This window comes from Meles meles, chromosome 21 (assembly GCF_922984935.1).
Source record: "Meles meles chromosome 21, mMelMel3.1 paternal haplotype, whole genome shotgun sequence".
Taxonomy (NCBI): Eukaryota; Metazoa; Chordata; class Mammalia; order Carnivora; family Mustelidae; genus Meles; species Meles meles.
In genome coordinates, this window is record NC_060086.1 from 931,955 (window position 1) to 957,697 (window position 25,743).

The 25,743-nt window shown below is 38.4% G+C and overlaps 1 protein-coding gene across 2 annotated transcripts in view; it reads right to left on the reverse strand.

Moving 5' to 3' along the window:
• Positions 1 to 25,743, reverse strand: part of SEPTIN14 (septin 14) — a 166,905-nt gene that overhangs the window by 114,922 nt on the left and 26,240 nt on the right. The window contains exons 1-3 of one of the 2 annotated variants that reach the window (XM_045993587.1): positions 11,042 to 11,055; positions 5,636 to 5,822; positions 2,161 to 2,322 (exon numbers count right to left, since the gene is read on the reverse strand). In XM_045993587.1, the coding sequence (XP_045849543.1) occupies positions 2,161 to 2,322; positions 5,636 to 5,822; positions 11,042 to 11,055 (363 nt within the window). Of the gene's footprint in view, positions 1 to 2,160; positions 2,323 to 5,635; positions 5,823 to 11,041; positions 11,056 to 25,743 lie in introns of those variants that run through there. The other variant, XM_045993586.1, reaches the window with a different exon arrangement.

Genomic DNA, 25,743 nt, shown 5'->3' on the forward strand with positions numbered 1-25,743 from the left:
CCCATTGAGATCTGGAACACAACAAGGATGCCCACTATTGCCACTATTGTTCAGCATAGTGCTTCTAGCAACAAAAATCAGCAATCAGACAACAAAATGAAATAAAAGGTACTCAAATTGGCAAAGAAGAAGTCAAACTCTCTCTCTTCGCAGATGACATGATACTTTACGTAGAAAACACAAAAGACTCCACCCCCAAATTACTAGAACTTATACAGCAATTCAGTAATGTTACAGGGTACAAAATCAATGCATAGAAATCAGTTGCTTTCTTATATACTAAGAATGAAATTGTAGAAAGAGAAATTGGAGATTCAATTTTATTTACATAGCACCAAATACCATAAGATACCTTGGAATAAACCTAACCAAAGAGGTAAAGGATCTATACTCGAGGAACTACAGAACACTCAAGAAAGAAATTGAAGAAGACACAAAAAGATGGAAAAACATTCCATGCTCATGGATTAGAAGAAGAAACATTGTTAAAATGTCTATACTGCCCAGAACAATCTATAATTTCAATGCCATCCTGATCAAAATACCATTGTCATTTTTCAAAGCACTGGAACAAACAATTCTAAAATTTGTATGGAACAGAAAAGATTCTGAATCGCCAGGGAATATTAAAATAGAAAAACAAGGATGGGGGCATCATGTTGCCTTATTTCAAGCTATATTACAAAGTTTACTACCAAGACATCATGGTATTGACACAAAAACAGACACATAGACCAATGGAAGAGTATAGAATCTAGTTATGGACTCTCAACTCTGTGGTCAACTAATATTCAACAAAGCAGGAAAAAATATGGAATGGAAAAAATATAGTTGCTTCAATAAATGATGTTGGGAAAATTGGAAAACTATGTACAGAAGAATGAAACTCAACCATTATCTTATACCATACACAAAGATAAACTCAAAATGGATGAAAGACCTCAATCTGAGACAGGAATCCATCAAAATCCTAGAGGCGAACATCGGCAGTAACCTCGTTGACATCAGTCACAGCAAATTCTTTTGAGACACGTCTCCAAAGGCAAGGGAAACAAAAGTGAAAATAAACTTTTGGGACTTCATCAAGATGAAAGTCTTCTGCACAGCAAAGGAAACAGTCATCAAAACAAAGAGGCAACCCCAGAATGGGAGAAGATATTTGCAACTGACACTACAGACAAAGGGCTGATATCCAAGGTCTATAAATAATTTCTCAAACCAAACACACAAAAAACAGATATTTCCAAAAAATGGACAGAAGAAATGAACAGACACTTGTCTAATGAAGACATGCAAATGGCTAACAGACACATGAAAAAATGTTCATCATCATTAGCCATCAGGGAAATTTAAATCAAAACCACATTGAGATACCCCTTTACATCAGTTAGAATGGCAAAAATTGACAAGGCAAGAAACAACAAATGTTGGAGAGGATGTGGAGAAAAGGGAACCCTTTTACACTGTTGGTGGGAATGCAAGTTGGTGCAGCCACTTTGGAAAACAGTGTGGAGGTTTCTCAAAAAAAATTAAAAATAGAGCTACCCTATGACCCTGGAATTGCACTACTGGGTATTTACCCTGAAGATACACATGTAGTGAAAAGAAGGGCCACATGTACCCCAATGTTTATAGCAGCAATGTCCACAGTAGCCAAACTGTGGAAAGATCTGAGATGCCCTTCACCAGATGAATATAAGGAAGATGTGGTCCATATACATAATGGACCATTACTGAGCCATCAGAAAAGATGAATACCCAACTTTTGCATCAACATGGATGGGACTGGAGGAGATTATGTGGAGTGAAATAAGTCAAGCCGAGAAAGCCAAGGATCACATGGTTTCACTTACTTATGGAAAATAAGGAACAACATGGAGGACATTAGGAGAAGGAAAGTAAAAGTGAATTAGGGGAAATCAGAGGGGGGGATGAACCATGAGAGACTGTGGACTCTGACAAACAAACTGAGGGTTTTGGAGGGGGCAGAAAAGGGATGGGTGAACCTGGTGGTGTATTAAGGAAGGCACGTATTACAAGGAGAACAGGGTGTTATATATAAACAATGAATCTTGAAACACTACGTCAAAACCTAATGATGTATTGTATGGTTACTAACATAACACAATAAAAATAAAAAAAAATAAAATAAAATCTTACATTCATTGAGGAGTTCACCTGAGCAGTAGTTTCATCATCTGTTGGAAACTGATAGATCTGGATGCCATTGCTAACCAATTCACTCATTATTTTACACTTGAATTTCTGCAAATCATTTTTAGAAATTGTATCTGCTTTGGCAATCAATGGTACAATGTTCACCTGTAAATAAAGAACCAAACAAAATCTCACCATTGAAGATTTGTTGTTATTACTAGAATTTTTATGTCAAAGCCTCATAATCTCTCACAGTGAATTTTTATAACTAGATAATCACTGGCTAGTACCATACCCTTGTCACAAAATGGCTGTCCAAAATCATCAGTACTTTTGAATATTGGTCTTTTATCAGAATTCAGGTTTAGAAGTTCCAAATTTATTTTCTCAAAGTTTCTTAAACTTTCCACACATTTGCAGTTATTAAAATGTACATAGTAGAACAAGATAGTCAAATTAATTCATATTCAATTTGATTTCTTTTTTTTTAAGATTTTATTTATTTGACAGAGAGAGATCACAAGTAGATAGAGAGGCAGGCAGAGAGAGAGAGAAGCAGGCTCTGCTCAGCAGAGAGCCCAATGCGGGACTCGATCCCAGGACCCCGAGATCATGACCTGAGCCGAAGGCAGTGGCTTAACCCACTGAGCCACCCAGGCGCCTCCAATTTGATTTCTTAAACTGAGTACTGAAAGTCAGGAGTAACTTTCATCAATACCATTCACTAAAATAATTTTGTCTTTCATTTTCATCACCTTCTCCATAAACCCATGTCTTTGTAGATGTATTTGTGGTTTTCAAAGGCCACCTAAAAATAGTATACCTTTTTTTGTTACCATACCTTGAAGACTGAATGTGTGTGTGTGTGTGTGTGTGTGTGTGTATAAAATACCTTGCTCACAAGTATCATTTGATATTTGTAAAAAGGTATTATTTCTATGTTGCCTACTTGAGGTTGAAATTTTATTCATAAACTTTTCTTTGTAGTTCTGCAATATGATGGCTCCTGTCTCCATGCAGTTACATTTTAATAATTAAACTTTGTAAAAATTAAAAATATGCAAAATTAGAAAATATCTGTTTTTACTGTGAAAGTATCTTATTAAATCGTTGATACACAATGTCAAGTTCTGTGATATTGTAAGTGTGCATAAAAGTCAGTTCAAGGTATATTGGTTTTGTTTTAGATTCTTCAAAGTGCATTTTTTAAAAATCCTTGTACAAATCTAGGGCCTCAATATAACACTGATGTTCAAATTTTTATCAAATTTTAGAATCTTAAATAATACCTTCCACAGTAAAAAGCAGACAACTACTAAGATAGGTTCAAGTTTAACATAAATATCTTGGGTCATATCGCTGAGAAAGCTATCTTCTAATGATAGCAAAACCTTAACACAAAACAAGTAGAAATTTCCATGTTATTAATCCCTTAAGTGTTCATATTTGAGGGATTAAAGTCACTTATTGCAGAAGATAACGGAGCAACCTAGAAGAGAAGACAGCAGACACACACACACACACACACACACACACACACACACACACCATTGTTCACCCTTTTATATAATGTTCCTGTAAAAAAAAAAAAAGTAGTTTTCTATATCTGGAAGTTGTTTGATGATAATAGCTACCCATAAAATTAAAAATAAAACTGTGTCCCTAGTGATTGAATATCCTAATGATCAAGAAATTGGGCCATCTCTTGATTTTAACTAGAAATCTAATTTCTTTCAACAACATGGTGACATATAAGATTAGGAACAGGACAGGTGAGCCTGTTGGTGGGTATTAGGAGGGCACATATTGCATAGAGCACTGGGTGTGGTGCATAAACAATGAATCTTGAAACACTGGAAAAAATAAAATAAAATTAATATGTTTTAAAAAAAGATTAGGTACAAATTTCTTTCCAGTTTGAACAATACATAGCACAACTCAGGCCTTCTTTGATAAAAATTTTACAACTTTTTCTCTCTTCAAGTTAATAAAGTGTAGGAAAAAACTCATGACATAAAAGTTTCTTTTACATGTATATTTATCCTCTACTGGAAAAAATATATACATACGTATTACGTCCTGAATCCTCTGTGATAGGACCACTAACCAGGATCATGAAAACTTCATGATTCACACAATCAGCAGTAATAGGTAAATGTTAATGGGATTGTTTTATAGTACTGTAGAATGAAATCAATTTTAAAAATACAGAAAAACTGCCACAACCTCTATGATTTTAATCATAAAAAACCTGTAAATTTTTATTTAAAAAATTTTTAAACTTTATCTTATTTTCCTAATAGACACCTAATTAAATGTTTCTGGAAAGCTAACTAAGGTTGAAATTTATCAAATGCTAGTACGTGCTCAATGTATCATCCCTCCCCAGTGTGTGTGTTGAGGCCTTAACCCCAAGTATCTCTAAAAAGACTCTTTAAAGAGCTGATCAAGTGAAAATAAGGTCATTAGAATAGGCCCTAATCCAATGTGACTGGTGTGTTTATAAGAATAGGAAACACAGGGTGCCTGGGTGGCTCAGTGGATTAAGCCTCTGCCTTCAGCTCAGGTCATGATCTCAGGGTCCTGGGATCAAGTCCTGCTTTGGGCTCTCTGCTCAGAGGGGAGCATGCTTCCCCCCTCACTCTGCCTACTTGTGATCTCTCTCTGACAAATAGACAAATAAAATCTTAAAAAGAAAAAAGAATAGAAAACATAGACATAAAGAAACATCAGATATGTGCAGAGGAAAGACCATGTGTGGATGCAGTAAGAAGGCAACCTCTATCACTAAAATAAATAAATAAATAAAAATAAAGGTTTTAGGGGGAAAAAACCTTGGTGACATCTTCAGCTTGGACTTCTAATTCACATAACTGTGAGAGAATTAATTTCTGTTGTTTGAACTACTAAGTTTGTAGTACGTTTCCCTTGGAAACTCAGAGCAATGCTTTAAAGACTAACAGAAAAAAATTATATTTGGGGGAGCCTGGATAGCTAAGTGTGTCCCTTCGGCTCAAGTCATGATCCCAGGATCCTGGGATCAAGCCCATCAGGATCCCTACTCAGAGGAAAGCCTGCTTCTCCCTCTTCCTCTGCCTACTGCTCCCCTTGCTCATACTTTCTCCCTCTCTCTGTCAAATAAATAAATAAAACCTCTTTTAAAAGAAAAATTATGGGGCACCTGCATGGCTAGGTGGGTTAAAGCCTCTGCCTTCAGCTCGGGTCATCATCTCAGAGTCCTGGGATTGAGCCCCGCATTGGGCTCTTTGTTCCATGGGGAGCCTCTCTCTGCCTGCCTCTCTGCCTACTTGTGATCTCTGTCAAATAAATAAATAAATATATTTTTTTAAAAAGAAAAGAAAAACTATATTGTAACATATTAAAATTAACAATTTCTTGTATGTAAATACCCTCAAGTTATATATTATCACAAAATAATTATCAAGTCTTGGTACATTGATGGATTTATCTAACACACCTTACTGTCAATGTTCTTCATAGTTAATAGATCAAGGGACTTCAGGGAATGTCCTGTAGGTGAAATGAAGTAAAGACACACGTGTATACGGGAATCGTGGTAGTCAATGAAGGAACGTTTAATTTTCAATTCTTCTTGAAGATAGGCCTCAAATTGAGCATCTAAATAGTCAACTACAGGTTGATAGCTGAAAAAAAAAGATTATTTCAACATATTAAAATGACAGATTAATAACACCAATAGTTTGTCTTTTCACCATTTAATAAATTATTAATATGGGGGAGCTTGGGATGATGGTGGAGTAAGACACTGGGCTCACCCCATCCCATGTTTATAAATAGATATCATCCACATCCAAGTCAACAAATCAGAAAGAGATCCAAAGACTGGCAAAACAAATTCCACAACTAAATATAGAGAAGCTGCATCTGGGGTGCCTGAGTGGCTCAGTAGGTTAAGCCTTAGGTTCAGGTCATGATCCCAGGGTTCTGGAATTGAGCCCCACAATGGGGTCCCTGCTTAGTAGGGAAACTGCTTATTCCTCTCTCTCCCTCTGTTCCTCCCTCTGCTTGTCCTCTCTCTCTCAGATGAATAAATCTTAAGAAGAAGAAGGAAGAGGAAGAGGAGGAGGAAGAGGGAAAGGAGGAGGAGGAGGGGGAGGAGGAGGTGAAGGAGAAGGTGAAGGATAAGGAGAAGTGGAAGAACCTGCATCTGAAAGTTTAGGAAGGTCAGAAAGGTGGATGAAAAGTGCCCACAGAAGGGAGAGAGCTGCATGTGCATAGAGGGGAGAGAAATAGGTCCTTGCACCAGGGAGCTCACACAAGGAAGACAAATCCCCACATCTTTTGGTTTTAAAAGCCAGAGGTGTGGGGGAGGAGTCAAGATGGCAGAGGAGTAGCAGGCTGAGAGGACATCAGGTAGCAGGAGTTCAGCTAGATATTTATCAAACCATTCTGAACACCTACAAATCCAACAGGAGATCAAAGAGAAGGAGAGCAGCAATTCTAGAAACAGAAAATCAACCACTTTCTGAAAGGTAGGAACTGTTGAGAAGTGAATCCAAAGTGACAGGAAGATAGACCGCGGGGGAAGGGGCCGGCTTCTGGCAAGTGGTGGAGCAAAGGAGCACAAAATCAGAACTTTTAGAAGTCTGCTCCACTGAGGGACATTGCTCCAGAGGCTCAGTGGGAGTGGAGTCCTTGTGGGGACAGCGTGGTCTCAGGTCCCGTGGGGTCACAGAAGGATCAGGGGTGTCTGAGTGTAGCAGAGCTCGCAGGTATTAGAGGGGGAAGCCAGCTACAGAGGAAGCAGAGGAGTGAGCTCTCAGCTTAGAGTTACCTTAAACTGTGATCCGTGGCACAGTTGGGACACTGCCCTTTGAGCAGGGACCCCACAAGTGACAGATCCAAGGAGACCCCCTGGAAGAGCAATAGGGATCTGCTGGGTTTGGAGACTCCAAATGAGGCTGTGTGCCAGAGACAGAAAAGCTCAGTCACAGGCTGGGTGAGCTCAGAGCACTGATAACTAGATAAACTAGGACATAAAGGCCTTAAATGACACACTGGACCAGATGGACATCACAAATATATGCAAACATTCCATCCCAAAGCAACAGAATACACATTCTTTTCTAGTGCCATGGAAGATTCTCCAGAATGGATCACATACTGGGTCACAAATTGGGTCAACCAGTACCAAAAGATTGGGATCATTCCCTGCATATTTCAGACCATAATACTCTGAAGCTAGAACTCAATCAGAAGACGAAATTTGGAAAGAACCCAAACACATGGAGACTAAAGAGCATCCTTCTAAAGAATGAATGGGTCCACCAGGAAACTAAAGAAGAATTGGAAAAAATCATGGAAACAAATGTTAATGAAAACACAACTTTCAAAATCTATGGGACACAGCAAAAGCAGTCCTGAGAGGAAAATATATAGCAATACAAGCCTTTCTCAAGAAACAAGAAAGGTCTCAAATACACAGCCTAACCCTACACCTAAAGGAGTGGAGAAAGAACAACAAATAAAGCCTAAACCCAGCAGGAGAAGAGAAATAATGAAGACCAGAGCAGAAATCAATGGAATAGAAACCAAAAAAAAAACACACACACACACACACACACACACACACAATAGAACAAATGAATGAAACTAGGAGCTGGTTCTTTGAAAGAATTAATAAGACTGCTAAATCCCTGGCCAGACTTATCAAAAGGAAAAGAGAAAGGACTCAAATAAATGAAATCAAGAATTAAAGAGGAGAGATCACAATCAACACCAAAGAAATACAAACAATTATAAGAACACGTTATGAGCAACTACATGCCAGCAAATTTGACAATCTGGAAGAAATGGATGCATTCCTAGAGACATATTAACTACCACTAATGAACCAGGAAGAAATAGAAAACCTGAACAGACCCATAACAAGTAAGGAGATTGAAGCAGTCATCAAAAATCTCACAACAAACAACAGCCCATGACCAGACAGCTTCCCAGGAGAATTCTACCAAGCATTTAAAGAAGAATTAATACCTATTCTCCTGAAACTGTTCCAAAAAAATAGAAATGGAAGGAAAACTGTCAAACTCGTTTTATGAGGCCAGCATTACCTTGATCCCAAAACCAGACAAGGACCCCATCAAGAAAGGGAAAAAAATATACAGTGGAAAAGACAGTCTCTTCAATAAATGGTGCTGGGAAAACTGGACAGCTATATGTAGAAGAATTAAACTCGACTGTTCTCTTACACCGTACACAAAGATAAACTCGAAATGGATAAAAGACCTCAACGTGAGACAGGAATCCATCAGAATCCTAGAGGAGAACATAGGCAGTAACCTCTTTGATATCAGTCACAGCAATGTCTTTCAAGATATGTCTCCAAAGGCAAAGGAAACAAAAGCGAAAATGAACTTTTGGGACTTCATCAAGATCAAAACTTCTGCACAGCAAAGGAAACAGTCCACAAAACAAAAAGGCAACCCACGGAATGGGAGAAAATATTTGCAAATGACAGTACAGACAAAAGGTTGATATCCAGGATCTATAAAGAACTCCTCAAATTCGACACACACAAAACAGATAATCATATCAAAAAATGGGCAGAAGATATGAACAGACACTTCTCCAATGAAGACATACAAATGGCTATCAGACACATGAAAAAATGTTCATCATCACTAGCCATCAGGGAGATTCAAATTAAAACCACTTTGAGATACCATCTTATACCAGTTAGAATGGCCAAAATTAGCAAGACAGGAAACAACGTGTGTTGGAGAGGTTGTGGAGAAAGGGGAACCCTCTTCCACTGTTGGTGGGAATGCAAGTTGGTGCAGCCACTTTGGAGAACAGTGTGGAGATTCCTCAAGAAATTAAAAATAGAGCTTCCCTATGACCCTGCAATTGCACTACTGGGTATTACCCCAAAGATACAGATGTAGTGAAAAGAAGGGCCATCTGTACCCCAATGTTTATAGCAGCAATGGCCACGGTCGCCAACCTGTGGAAAGTACCAAGATGCCCTTCAACAGACGAATGGGTAAGGAAGATGTGGTCCATATACACAATGGAGTATTATGCCTCCATCAGAAAGGATGAATACCCAACTTTTGTAGCAACATTGACAGGACTTGAAGGGATTGTGCTGAGTGAAATAAGTCAAGCAGACAGAGTCAATTATCATATGGTCTCACTTATTTGTGGAGCGTAACAAATAACATGGAGGACATGGGGAGATGAAGAGGAGAAGGGAGTAAAGGGAAATTGGAAGGGGAGATGAACCATGAGAGACTATGGACACTGAAAAACAACCTGAGGGTTTTGAAGGGGTGGGTGGTGGGAGGTTGGGGAACCAGGAGGTGGATAATAGGGAGGGCACGTATTGCATGAAGCACTGGGTGTGGTGCAAAAACAATGAATACTGTTACACTGAAAAGAAATTTTAAAAAAAGAATGAGAATTACAGACCAATATCCTTGATGAACAGAGATGAGAAAATTCTCACCAAAATCTAGCCAATAGGATCCAACAGTACATTAAAATGATTATTCACCACGACAAAGTGGGATTTATTGCTGGGCTGCAAGGTTGGTTCAACATCCGCAAATCAAACAATATGATATAATACATTAATAAAAGAAAGAACAAGAACCATTATGATACTCTCAATAGATGCTGAAAAAGCATTTGACAAAGTACAGCATCCCTTCCTGATCAAAACTCTTCAAAGTGTAGGGATAGAAGGCACATACCTCAATATCATCAAAGCCATCTATGAAAAACCCACAGCGAATATCATTCTCAATGGAGAAAAACTGAGAGTTTTTCCGCTAAGTTCAAGCACATAGCAGGGGTTTCCATTATCACCATTGCTATTCAACATAGTACTAAAAGACCTAGCCTCAGCCATCAGACAACAAAAAGAAATTAAAGGCACCCGAATCAGCAAAGAAGAAGTCAAACTATCACGCTTTGCAGATGATATGATACTATATGTGGAAATCCCAAAAGATTCCACTCCAAATCCGGTAGAACTGGGACAGGAACTCAGTAAAGTGTCATGATATAAAATCAATGCACAGAAATCAGTTGCATTTCTATACACCAACTAGACAGAAGAAAGAGAAATTAGGGAGTCAATTCCATTTAAAATTGTACCCAAAACCATAAGATACCTAGGAATAAACCTAACCAAAGAGGCAAAGAATCTACTCAGACAACTATAAAGTACTCATGAAAGAAATTGAAGAAGACACAAAGAAATGGAAAAACAATCCATGCACATGGATTGGAAGAACAAATACTGTGAAAATGTCTATGCTACCTTAATCAATCTATACATTTAATGCAATCCCTATCAAAATACCATCCTTTTTTCCCCCAAAGAAATGGAACAAATAATCCTAAAATTTATATGGAACCATAAAAGACCCCGAATAGCCAAAAGAATGTTGAAAAAGAAAGCCACAGTTGGTGGTATCACAATTCCAGATTTCAAGCTCTATTACAATTCTGTTGTCATCAAGACAGTATGGTACTGGCACAAAAATAGACACATAGATCAGTGGAACAGAATAGAGAGCCTAGAAATATACCCTCAAGTCTATGGTTAACTAATCTTCAACAAAGCAGGAAAGAATGTCCAATGGAAAAAAAGACAGTCTCTTCAACAAATGGTGTTGGGAAAATTGGACAGCCACATGCAGAAAAATGAAACTGGACCATTTCCTTACACCACACACAAAATAGACTCAAAATGGATGAAAGACCTCAATGTGAGAAAGTAATTCATCAAAATCCTTGAGGAGAACACAGGCACCAACCTCTTGGACCTCAGTCACTGCAACTTCTTCCTAGAAACATTGCCAAAGGCAAGGGAAGCAAGGGAAAATTGAACTATTGGGATTTCATCAAGATCAAAATCTTTTGCACAGCAAAGGAAACAGTCAACAAAACCAAAATACAACTGACAGAAAGGGAGAAGATATTTGCAAATGACATATCAGATAAATAACTAGTATCCAAAATCTATAAAGAACTTATCAAATTCAAAACCCAAAGAACAAATAATCAAGAAGATGGGCAGAGGACATGAATAGACATTTCTGCAAAGATGGCCAACAGACACATGAAAAAGTGCTCCACATCATTCAGCATCAGGGAAATACAAATCAAAACCACAATGAGATACTATCTCTCACCAGTCAGAATAGCTAAAATTAACAAGTCAGGAAATGACAGATGCTGGCAAGGATGCAGCAAAAGGGAAACCCTCCTACACTGTTGGTGGGAATGCAAGATTGTACAGCCATTCTGTAAAATAGTATGGAGGTTCCTCAAAAATTGGAAAATAGAGCTACCCTATGACCCAGCAATTGCACTACTGGGTATTTACCCTAAATATACAAATGTAGTGACCCGAAAGGGCACATTCACCCAAATGTTTGTATCAGCAATGTCCACAACATCCAAACTATGGAAAGAACCTAGATGTTCATCAACAAATGAACAGATAAAGAAGATATGGTGTATATACACAATGGAATACTATGCAGCCAGTAAAATAAATGAAATCTTGCCATTTGCAATGATGTGGATGGAACTAGAGGGTGTTATGCTGAATGAAATAAGTCAGTCAGAGAAAGGCAATTATCATATGATCTCCCTGATATGAGGAAGTTGAGAGGCAAAGTGGGGGATGGGGGTAGGGAAAGAAAAAATGAAACAAGATGGAATTGGTAGGGAGAAAATCATAAGAGACTCAAACTTACAAAACAAACTGAGGGTTGCTGGGGGAGGAGGGTAGGGAGAGAGTGGTTGGGTTATGGACAATGGGGAAGCTATGTTCTATGGTGAGTGCTGTGAAGTGTATATACCTGGCGATTCACAGACCTGTACCCCTAGGGCTAATAATACATTATATGTTAATTTTAAAAATTAATTTTAAAAAAGCAGAGGGGCTGAATTCCATGAATTTGTATAACCATTGGGATTTGGAACCTGGAGCTTTAAATGCCAGCTGACTCAGCACTGGGCAAGCCCAGAGAGTTAGTAATAGCTGTAATAGCTGTGTCACACTACCATTAAGAGAAAGCAGCTTGTGCATGGAAGTAACATAAAAAATGGCAGTCTAACAATACAGAGAACATCCACAGTCCACAACCCTGGGGGCAAACTGGAGACACATCTGTTTATACTGATTTCAGATTATGTTGGAGACTTCGCTGAAAATGAGAGAGTTGGTAGGTGTCACTTTCCACTCCCATTTCCCAACATAAGCACAGAACCATCTGCAGGACCCTGGGCTGCATAAACACTAGTTAACTAACTTGTTAGCAAAGTGCCATGCCCACAAGTTCTCCTAAGGACTCCAACACACCAAAGCTGCTAGTCTCAGCCCTGGGCTCAGAGAAGATTTCATTAAGCTGTATATGAGCCCTGCCCAGCTGCTGGGCGCACAGCCACCATTGCACACCTAACTCAGCTATGCCCACCTATCACCACAAACTGTGCCCAGAAACCCATACCCTCTCCTACTGAAGCCCAGCCTCCAACTGTCCCAAAACTTCAAGGGGTCCAACATAAAAATATTTGCATAAAGAAAATTTTGCTAAAGCTGCTGCCCCACCCTCAAGTTCTCCAGCAGGTGAAACTCCTAAGAGATGCCTTGCCTAGGTCCCACTAACACTACAGAGAACATGCACAGTCCACAATAGGCAGAGAGTCAGTGCTGGTGACTAACTGAAGGGAAAAGTAACACAGACACAAAAGCAGGATGTAAGTAGCACATGCAGGACACTCTACTGGAGTGCAATTTCCAGTAGACAGGGGACACTGCACAGGACCTCTTCTTCATAAAATCACTACTCTCAAGAGGAGAAGACATAGCTGACATTCTTAACACACACCAATAGACACAAAGAGGCAGACAAAGTGAGGAGGTAGAGAAACCTAACCAAATTGAAAGAATGGGACAAGGCCACAACCCATTCAAAGAAAAACAAAAGAAACATGCCTAAGAGAGAAGGCTCATGAGGACTCACTGGAACTGAAAGAGTGGAAGACATAAGTAAGGCCCTTAAGAAAGAGATAAGGAACAAACAGCAGAGACAATGAGCATAATATAATTGTTTATTTCCTTTCATTGTATTTTATTGTATTTTCCATTAGATATATATGTTTTTCATTCTTTCCTATTTTGGAATCTAGTTTCCTTTAACAAGGAGGCCAAAATAGCAAGATCTAGTTCTTTGTTTTGTTTCTAGTTTGATTTTTTCTTATTTTGTTTTGTTTTTCTATTCTTCAGTTTGCTTTTTTTTTCTGTTGTTGTTGTCATTGTTGTTGTTAAGGCTATCTTTTCTGTATATTTCTAATATTCCTTTCTGGACAAAATGACAAAACAGAGAAAATCCTCTAAAAGGAAGAACAAGAGCTTTTACTCACTGTGAGATTTAATCAACATGGATATAAGTAAGAGGACTGAGATAGAATTTAAAACTATTATAAAGATACAAGCTGGGTTTGAAAAAAAAGTACAGAAGACACAAGAGAATTCCTTACTGTAGAAATAAAAGAACAAAAATCTGCTCAGGACAAAACTAAAAATGCCATTACTAAGATGTAGTTAAAAATTGAGGCTCTAAAAGCAAGGATAAATGAGACAGAAGAGTCTGTGACAAAAGATAAAATTCTGGAAAATAAAGAAGCTGAAAAGATGAGAGAAAGAAAACTACTGTATCACAAAGGGAGACTTACAGAAATAAGCAAATCCATAAAGTGAAATAATATCTGGATAATAAGGGGTCCCAGAAGATAAATAGACGGAGACAGGGGCAGAATATTTATTTGAACAAATTATAGCTGAGAACATCCCTAATCTGGGGGAGAAAAGAGGTATTCAACTCCAGGAGGCACAGAGAAACCCCCTCAAAATCCATAAAAATAGGTCATACCTCCACATATAAGAGTGAAGCTTACAAATTTCAGAGACAAATAGAAAATCATGAAAAGAACTCAGGACAAGAGGTCCTCAACCTATAAGGGTTGGCACATAAGGCTGGCAGCAGACCTATCCACATAGACCCAGCAGGCCAGAAAAGACTGGCATCATATCTTCAATGTGCTAAATGGGAAAATATGCGACCAAGAATACTTTATCCAGCAAAGCTATCATTCAGAATAGAAGCAGAGCTAAAGAGTTTCAAAGACAAACAAAAACAAGGAATTTGTGAATACTAAACCAACCCTACAAGAAATATTAAAGGGGACACTTTGAGCAAAAAGAGAGACTAAAATTAAAGATATCAAAGAATACGATCTACAGAAACAACTTTATAGATAATACAATGGCACTAAATTCATATCTCTCAATAATGACCCTGACCATAAATGCAATAAATGCTCCAATAAAAAGGCATAGGTTATCACATTGGATAAGGGGGTAAACACAAGACCCATCAAAATGCTTCTTACAAGAGACTCATTTTAGATATATAAACACTTCTGGAATGAAAATGAGGTGGTGGAGAACCATTTATCATACTAATGGACATCAAAAGAAAGCTGGAGTAGACATCCTTATACTGGACAAACAATATCTTAAAATAAAGACTATAATAAGAGATGAAGAAGGATAATATATCATAAAAGTATCTATCCAACAAGATCTAACAATTTTAAGTCATTATGACCCTAACTAGATAGCATCCAAATATATAAACCAATTAAAAACAAATCTAAAGAAATTCATTATAGTAATACAATGACACTAGGGGACTTTAATACCCCACTCACAGCAATGGACAGATAATCTAGATCATCTAAGCAGAAGACCAACAATTGAATGACACGAAGGACCAGATGGATTAAAAGATATATTCAGATAGTTCATTCTAAAGTAGCAGACACACGTTCTTCTCAGTGCACGTGTTACATTCTCCAGAATAGATAACATACTGAGTCACCAATCAGGACTCAACTGGTACAAAAAAATTGAAATCATACAATGCATATTCTCAGACCACAATTTCAAAACTTGAAATCAACTACAAGAAAAATATGGAAGAGCATCCTACTAAAGAATGAATGGGTCAACCAGGAAACTAAAGAAGAACTTTTTAAAATAAATGAAAATGAAAACACAACATTTCAGAACTCTTGGGATACAGCAATGGTGTTTCTAGGAGGGAAGCATATAGCAATACAGGCATGTACAGATATGATGCCAGTCTTTTCTTTCTCAAGAAACAAGAAAAGTCTGAAATGGATACCTAACTTTACACTTGAAGGAGCTGGAAAAAGAACAGCAAATAAAGCCTAAATAAGGCAGAAGAATAGAAATAAGAAAGATTAGAGCAGAAATCAATGACAAAGAAATTTTTTAAAAAACAGTAGACCACACCAATGAAATTAAGAGCTTGTTCTGCAAAAGAATTAATGACATTGATACACCCCCAACCAGACTTATCAAAGAGAAAAGGGGAAAGACCAAAATAAATAAAATCATGAATGAAAGAGAAGAGATTACAACAAACATCGAAGAAATACAATTCTAAGGCAATATTATGAGTAATTCCATGCCAACAAATTAGACAATGTGGAAGAAATGGATGCATTCCTCGAAACATATAACTACCAAAACTGAAATAGGAAGAAATAGAACAGACCTGGACAGACCCATATCCAGCAAAGAAATTGAATGAATAATCAAAAATTTCCCAACAAATAAGAGTACAGGGCCAGATGGCCTCCCAGAGAAATTCTACCAAACATTTAACGAACTAAAGATCATAGTTAGAGATACAGAAGGACACTATATCATGCCTAAAGAGTCTATCCAATGGGAGGATCTAACAATCAATTGTAAATATCTATGTCCCTAACATAGGACAAATAAACTACCTAAGCCAGCTGTTAACCAAAATAATGAATCATGTTGATAATAAAACGCTAATAATAGGAGACCTCAACACACCACTCTCAGCAATAGACAGATCCTCTAAGTAGAAAAATCAACAAAGAAACAAGAGTTTTGGGGCGCCTGGGTGGCTCAGTGGGTTGAGCCGCTGCCTTCGGCTCGGGTCATGATCTCAGGGTCCTGGGATCGAGTCCCGCATCTGGCTCTCTGCTCAGCGGAGAGCCTGCTTCCCTTCCTCTCTCTCTGCCTGCCTCTCTTGTGATTTCTCTCTGTTAAATAAATAAATAAAATCTTTTAAAAAAAAAAAGAAGAAAGAAACAAGAGTTTTGAATGACACAGTGGACCAGATTGACCCAATAGATATATGCAGAATATTCCACCCTAAAACAACAAAATACTCATTCTTCCTGAGTACACATAGTACTTTCTCCAGAATAGATCACATACTGAGTCACAAATCATGTCTCAACTGATACCAAAAGATTTGAAGATATTACCTGTATATTCTCAGATCACAGTGCTTTGAAACTGGACTTCAATCACAAGAAAAAAAATTTGGAAGGAATGCAAACATTTGGAAGCTAAAAACTATCCAGCTTAAGAATGATTGGTTCAAAAAATAAATAAAAATTTTTAAAAAGAATGATTGGTTCAACCAGGAAATCAAAGAAACACTTGAACAATTAATGGAAACCACAGAGAACAAAAACACCTTGATCCAAAACCTATGGGATACTGCAAAGGAGGTCCCAAGGAGAAAATACATAACCATCCAAGCCTCATTCAAAAAAAAAAAAAAAAGAAGAATCCTGAATTCACAAATTAACTTTACACCATAAAGAACTGGAGAATCAACAACAAATTAAGCCTACCCCACGGATAAGAAGAGAAATAATTAAGATTAGAGCAGAAATCAATGAATTAGAAACCAGAAAAACTGTAAAGCAGATCAATGAAACCAGAAGCTGGTCCTTTAAAAGAATTAGTAAGATCGATAAACCACTGGCCAGACATACCCAAAAGAAAAGAGAAAAGACCCAAATTGATAAAATCATGAATGAAAGAGGAGAGATCACTACTAACACCAAGGAAGAGGAAAACAATAATCAGAAATTATTATCAACTACTATTTGGCAATAAATTAAGTAACCTGAAAGAAATTGATGCCTTCCTGGAAACTAAAAAATTCCAAGACAGAAACAAGAAGAAACTGACAACCTGAATAGACCAATAACTAGTAACAAGATTGAAGCAGTTATCAAAAGCCTTCCCAAAAAACAGGAGGCCAGGACCTGATGGATTACCTGGGGACTTCTACCGAACATTCAAAGAAGAAATAATACCTTCTCTCTTGAAGCTGTTTCAAAAAATAGAAACAGAAGGAAAACTTCAAGACTCATTCTATGAGGCCAGGATTACCTTGATCCCAAAACCAGGCAAAGATCCCACCAAAATGGATAATTACAGAGCAATATCCCTGAAGAATATGGGTGCCAAAATTCTCAGCAAGATTCTAGCCAATAGGATCCAACAGTACATTAAAAGGATTACCCACCACAACCAGATGGGATTTATCCCTGGGAGGCAAGGGTGGTTCAACATTGGCAAATGAATTTCTGTGATAGGACAAGTTAATAAGAGAACAGATGAGAACCACATAGTCCTCACAATTAATGCAAAAAAAAAAAAAAAAGCATTTGACAAAATACAGCATCCATTCCTGATTAAAACTCTTCAGAGTATAGGGATAGAAGAAACATTCCTCAATTTCATAAAATCCAACTATAAAAAGTGCATAGTGAATACCATCTCCATGGGGAAATGCTGAGAACATTTCCCTTAAGATCGAGGAAATGACAAGGATACCCAGTCTCGCCACTATTGTTCGACATAGAACTGGAAGTCTTAGCAACAGCAATCAGAAACCAAAAAGAAATAAAAGGTATTCAAATTGGCAAAGAAGAAGTCAAATTCTCTCTCTTCACAGATGACATGATACTCTACATGGAAAACCCAAAAGACTCCACCCCCATAACTATAGAACTCATACAGCATTTCAGTAATGTGGCAGGATACAAAATCAATGTACAGAAATCAGTTGCTGTCTTATACACTAACAATGAAAATATAGAAAGGGAAATTAGAGAATAGCACCAAGAACCATAAGATACCTGGGAATAAACCTAACCAAAGAGGTAAAGGATCTGTCCTCGAGGAACTACAGAACATTCTTGAAAGAAATTGAAGAAGACACAAAAAGATGGAAAAGCGTTCATGCTCATGGATCAGAAGAATAAATATTGTTAAAATGTCTATACTGCCTAGAGCAATCTGTACTTTCAATGCCATCCCAATCAAAATTCCACTGGCATTTTTCAACGTGCTGGAACAAACAATCTTAAAATTTGTATGGAACCAGAAGAGACCCCAAATTGCAAAGAAAAACAAAACTGGGGGCATCACATACCTGATTTCAAGCTTTACTACAAAGCTCTGATCACCAAGACAGCATGGGACTGGCATAAAAACAGACACACAGACCAGTGGAACAGAGTAGAGATCCCAGGTAAGGACCTGCAATTCTATGGTCAAGTAATCTTTGACAAAGCAGGAAAAAATAATGAGTGGAAAAAAGACAGTCCCTTCAATAAATGGCGCTGGGAAAATTGGACAGCTACGCATAGAAGAATGAAACTTGACTACTCCCTCACACCATACAAAAAGATAAACTCGAAATGGATAAAAGCCCTTTTTATCCATACGGTATGGTATGGTATGGTATGGGAGCCACGAAAAAACGTGAGGTAGGAATCTATCAGAATCCTGGAGGAGAACATAGGCAGTAACCTCTTCTACATCAGCCACAGCAACTTCTTTCAAGACATGTCTCCAATGACAAAGGAAACAAAAGCAAAAATGAACTTTTGGGACTTCATGAAGATCAAAAGCCTCTGCACAGCAAAGGGAACAGTCCACTAAACAAAGAGGCAACCCACAGAATGGGAGAAGATATTCACAAATGACACTACAGATGAAGGGCTGATATCCAAGATCTATAAAGAACTCAAACTCAACACACACAAAACAGATAATCACGTCAAAAAATGGGCAGAAGACATGAACAGACACTTCTCCAAAGAATACATAGAAGTGGCTACCAGACACATGAAAAAATGCTCATCATCATTAGCCGTCATGGAGATTCAAATCAAAACCACCTTGAGATACCACCTTACACCAGTTAGAATGACAAAATTACCAAGACAGGAAACAAGTGTTGGAGAGGATGTGGAGAAAGGGGAACCCTCTTACACTGTTGGTGGGAATGCAAGATGGTGCAGCCGCTTTGAAAAACAGTGGAGATTCCTTAAGAAGTTAAAAACAGAGCTACCCTATGACTCTTCAATTATACTACTGGATATTTACCCCCAAAGATACAGAAGTAGTGAGAAGAAGGGCTTTATATACTCCAATATCATAGCAGCAATGTCCACAATTGCCAAACTGTGGGGAGAGCCGAGATGCCCTTCAACAGATGAATGGATAAAGAAAATGTGGTCCATACATACAATGGAATATTACATAGCCATCAGAAAGGATGAATACCCAGCTTTTGTATCAGCATGGATGGGACTGGAGGAGATTATGCTGAGTGAAATAAGTCAAGCAGAGAGAGTCAACTATCATATGGTTTCATTTACTTGTGGAGCATAAGGAATAACACAGAGAACATTATGAGAAGGAGAGGAAAAGTGAATTGGGGGAATCAAACGGGGATACGAACCATGAGAGATTGTGGACTCTGAGAAACATACTGAAGGTTTCGGTGTGGAGAGGGTGGGGGGTTATGGGAGCCTGGTGCTGGATTTTAAGGAGGGCATGTATTGCTTGGAGCACTGGGTGTATTACATAAACAGTGGAACACTGAAAAGGTAAAATTACATATTTTTAAAAAGATAAAAACAGAAAGGGAGACAAACCATAAGAAACACTTAACTCCGGGCGCCTGGGTGGCTCAGTGGGTTAAAGCCTCTGCCTTTAGCTCAGGTCATGATCCCAGGGTTCTGGGATCGAGCCCCGCATCGGGCTCTCTGCTCTGCAGGGAGCCTGCTTCCTCCTCTCTCTCTCTCTCTCTCTCTCTCTCTCTCTCTCTCTCTGCCTGCTTCTCTGCCTACTTGTGATCTCTGTCTGTCACATAAATAAATAAAATATTTTTTAAAAAGGAAACTCTTAACTCTATGGGGAAAAAATGAGGTTTGATAAAGGAGCAGTGGGTGAGGGGATGGGCTAAATGGGTGATGGGCATTAATGAGAGCACTGGATGTAATGAGCACTTGATGTTATATTCAACTGATGAATCTGAATTCTACATCTGAAACTAATTTTTAAAATATTCATTCAATATGGGTACATGCGGGATGCCTGTGTGACTCAATTGGTTAAGCTGCTGCCTTTGGCTCAGGTCATGATCCCAAGGTCCTGGTATCAAGCCCCACATTGGGCCCCTTGCTTGGTGGGGAGCCTGTTTCTCTCTCTGTCTCTGCCTGCTTTTGTGCATTCTCTCTCTCTCCCCCCCAACACATAAATTTTAAAAAATATGGGTACATGCATCCTTATGTTATAACATCATTATCAACAACAGCCAATCTACAGAAAGAGCTTAAATATCCATCACTGAGAAGAGGAAAGTGTATAGAAGAGTAGAGGACCCCCACTTCATCGGGTCCCTCATATTCAGCTGGCTGTCTAACAAATCATTCTGAACACCTGTGAATTCAACCTGAGATCTAAGAAAAGAATTGCTGAAATTCTTGAAATAGAAAAGAGAACCATTTTTGAAGTAGGAGGTGAGATTTGAATCTGAGGGGATAGATCAGAAGATAAGCCATGGGGGAACAGACCCTCTGTAAAGTGACTGTCAGAAATTGATATAGCAGTGAAGTGCAAAATTGGATCTTTTGGAAGTCTGCTCCTGTGAAGGACTCCCAGACTTAATGATGCTCAGAGTGTGAAGTGTGACAGAATCCTGTGTGGGAGAGTGTAGTCTCGGTATCCTTAGGGTCAAAGAAAGAACGGATATTCCTGAGTGTGGCAGAGTTTCCAAACATTGGAGTGGGGAAGCCTGTCACAATTAGCAAGACCCAGAATGGCCTCTTACCTAGGTGTTGACATAAACCATGAACCATGACAGGATTGGGTCCTGTCCAAAGAGGGGACCAGTGAACTTTGGGGCCACAGTGAGACATCTCTTCCTCTCATCCCTTCCTCCCATGGGAGGTTTGGTGCAGATGTGCACTACAGGAGTCTGCAGAATTTGGTGAACATGGAAGGAACTGACTGCCTTTCCCTGAGGATACACTGAAGAAAGGGGGCTGTGATTGTTCACACAGAGCTGGAAATCAGGCATCACCATGGTTTTTTTTACTTTTATTTCATCATCTAAAAGAACTCGAAAAGCCTTCAGGGAACAAAAGCCACATAGAGCAACACAAAATAGCTTATACTGAGACTGGCCCCCTGGCAAGGTTTGGTGCAACTCTGTCAGGCAAAGACATATGAAAAGCAGTGCAACAGACACCCCCTTCAGAAGACCAACAGAATCAAGTTTACAAATCACTCATAACTGAAAAACTTCTGCACTAGGTATAAATAGCTTATAGAATTGGAGGTTTTTCACATGAGTCTTTAGACTTTCAATTTAATTTTTTTTCTTTTTTCCTTTTCAAGTAGTTTATTTTATCAACTCTTTGCCTTTAAGTCTTTTTTAATTTTCATTTTACATTTACATTTTATAGATATATTCCTCATTTTTTGCTTCTTTCACTGTGTTCAATTTTATTATTGAATATATATATAAGTTCTGCTTTCTTTACAATTTTGAGATTTAGTGTCTTCTAAAAAAATAGACCAGGGCACCTGGGTGGCTCAGTGGGTTAAACCTCTGCCTTCGGCTCAGGTCATGATCTTGGGGTCCTGGGATCAAGCCCTGCATTGGGCTCTCTGTTCAGCAGGGATCCTGCTTCTCCCTCTCTCTCTCTGCCTGCCTTTCTGCTTACTTGTGATCTCTGTCAAATAAGTAAATAAAATCTTTTTAAAAAATAAAAAATAAATTAAAAAAAACAGACCAAAATACATGCAGGACCAATTGGATCACACTGTTTTGTCCAAGTATATTATTTCTTTTTTCCCTTCGTTTTTCATTTTCTTTTCATTTTTGGATTCTGACCTTTTCAAATGTGTCTAGTGTGTATTTCACTTGGGTCATAGTTGATATTTTTCATTTTGTCTTCTTGTTCATCCATTCCTCTCTGGGCAAAATGACTAGAAGGAGGAATTCACAACAAAAGAAAAAAACAGAGATAATGTTCTCTGCCACATATCTAATTAATATGGACATAAGTAAAATGTCAGAGCACACATTCGGGATAACAATTATAAAGTTACTAGATCGGCTTGAAAGAGGCATAAAAGATACTAAGAGGATCTCTTAATGCATAAATAAAACCTAATCAGGTTGAAATTAAAAATGCTTTAACTGACATGCAGTTTAAAATGGATGCTTTAACAGGTTAAATGAAACAGAAGAGAGAGTCAGTGACACAGAAAAAGAGAAAATGGATAGGAAGAAGGCTGATGGAATGAGAGAAAAACAACTAATGGACCATGAGGGCAGGCTTCAAGAAATCAGTGGTACCATAAAGTGAAACAATATTAGAATAACTGGGGTCCCAAAGGAAGAAGAGACAGATAAGGAAGAGAGACAGAAGGTATATTAGAGTAAATCATAGCTGAAAACTTCTCTAAACTGAGGAAGGAAACAGGTATTCAAGTCCAGGAGATGGAGAGAACCTCCCATAAAAATCAACAAAAATAGATCAACACCCCAACATAAAATAATGAATCTTGCAAATTTCAGAGATAAAGAGAAAATCTTGAAGGCATCTAGAGACAAGAACTCTTTAACCTACAATGATAGGAGCATTAGACTGACAGCAGACCTATCAAGAGACCTGGCAGACCAGAAAGGACTCACATGATATATTCAGGGTACTAAATGAGAAAAACTTGCAGCCAAGAATATTTTATCTCAACGCTGTCATTGATACTGTAAGGAGAGATCAATAGCTTCCAGGAAAAACTAAAACTAAAAGAATTTGTGATCACTAAACCAGCACTGCAGGAAATATTAAAGGGTATCCTGTAAGCGAACAGAGAACCCAAAAGTATCATAGACCAGAAAGAAGCAGAGACAATTATTCAGAAACAGGACCTTTACAGGTAATACAATTGTACTAAATTCATATCTTTCAATAATTACTCTAAATAGGTTAAACTTTTGGGATGCAGCAAAGGAGGCCCAAAGAAGGGATTACATAGCAATACAAGCCTTTCTCAAAAAATTAGAAAAGTCAAATACACAAGCTAACCATACACCTAAAGGAGCTGGAGCTGGAACAGCAAATAAAGCCTAAGTCCAGCAGGAGAGGAGAATTAATAAACAGAACAGAAATCAATTAAATACAAACTGAAAGAACACTAGAACAGATTAATGAAACTAAAAGCTGGTTCTTAGAAAGAATTAACAACATTGATAAACCCCCTAGACAGACTTATCCAAAATTAAAAAGAAAGGACCCAAATTAATAAAATCATGAATGAAAGAGGAGAGATGACAACCAACACCAAGGAAAAACAAAAAAATTGAATAACATATCATGAGCAACTATATGCCAATGAATTATGCAATCTGGAAGAAATGGATACATTTCTAGAAACTTATAAACTACCCAAACTGAAACAGGAAGAAATAGAAAACCTGAACAAACCCATAACTATCAAGTAAATTGAACCAATAACTAAAAATCTCCCAACAAACTAGAGTCCAGGGCCGAATGGGTTCCCAGGGGAATTCTATCAAACATCTATAGAACTAATACTTATTATTCTAAGCTGTTTCCAAAAATAGGAAAGGAGGACACAGAAAAGATGGCAGAGGAGTAGAGAACCCTATTTCGACCAGACCCCTTAATTTAGCTGGATATCTACCACACCATTCTGAACATCCACGAAATCAGCCTGAGATGTAAAAATACATATCTGGATCTCTAAAAACAGAATATAGCCAATGGTCTCATGGTGTGAGGCAGGGAGCCATGATTCTGTGTGCAGATTCCAGAAGATACACATAAGAGGGAGGGAGCCAACATAAGCTGGCGCCAGGAAGGTGATATAACACCAGAATGCAAAAGTGTCCTGCACAAGGGACTGGGAAGACTCACAGACCCATAGAGGCAAGGAAATGACCTTAATGTCGCCTCCATACAAGATCCAGGAGTTGCAGCTGCACACACGTGAACTGGGAGCAGCTTGAGGTTTTAGAAGCACAAAGGGCAGAGACACACCCGGCCCTGAGTTCCACCTCTGGGAGTGTTGCTGTGGGGCACATAACCAGAGAGACTGTGATTTTCAGCAGCCCAGACAGAAATGCAGACACCATGGCCTGGAGAGCCCAGTGAAGAGCAGACTGTGATTTCTCTGGTCTGGGACAGAGGTTTGGATGCGGTCACTTCTGCTCTGATTCTTGGAAGAGACACAGAAAGCCACCAGGGAAAGTTACAAGAAAACAAACCCCCCCCCCAAAAAAAATTTCACTGAACCCACCCCACTGACAGGGGGCAGGGCAACTGCCCAAACAGGGTTTCCTGAGTAACAGCGTGGCAGGACCCTTCCCCAGAAGATAGGCTGGAAGAACAGGAGGATGACAATCCTAAGGTCCCTATAAAACAGGTGCATCTTGCTTAGGTTGTGGTTAATACTTTGGATCTGTACATTACCTCAACCACCCCCAACAGAATGACTAAAAGGAAGAACCTCCAACAAAGAAAATAATCAGAGACTGTGACCTCTGCCACAGACCTAATGGATATAGATATAAGCAGGATGTCAGAAATAGACATCAGAGTATCCATTATGAAGTTGATATCTAGGCTTGAGAAAAATATGAGTGACAATATGAATCTCTAAGGACGGAAATGAGATCTAATCAGGCCAAGCTTTAAAATGCTGTGAATGAAATGCATTCTAAACTGGATATCTTGACAGCTAGGGTAAACAAAGCAGAAAAACAAATTAGTGAGCTAGAAGATAAGATGATAGAAAAGAAGGAAACTGAGGAGGTCTGGGAAAAACAGATTAAATCCCAGCTGATCAGACTAAGAGAGATTAATGACACCATGAAATATTCCAATGTCAAAATTATTGGGATCCCTGGAGGAGGGGGGTGGAGAAAGAGAGGAGTCTAGAAAATATATTTGAGAAAATCCTAGCTGAGAACTTCCCTAATCTGGGGAAGAAAACAAGTAGAGAGGCAGAGAGGACCCCTTCCAAGATCAATGAGAGCAGACTGACACGCAAAATATACTAGTACAATTTGCAAACCTTAGATCTAAGGAAACAATCATAAAAGCAAATGGGGGGAGAGATTTCTTACATACAGAGAGAGGAATATCAAAATAACGTCACACCTGTACACAGAGACTTGGCAAGACAGAGGGTATGGCAAGACTTATTCAGCATACTAAGTGAGAAGAACATGCATCCAAGGATACTTTATCCAGCAAGGATTTCAGTGAGAATGGATAAAGAGACAAGGAGTTTCCAAGACCAGCAGAAACTGAAAGAAT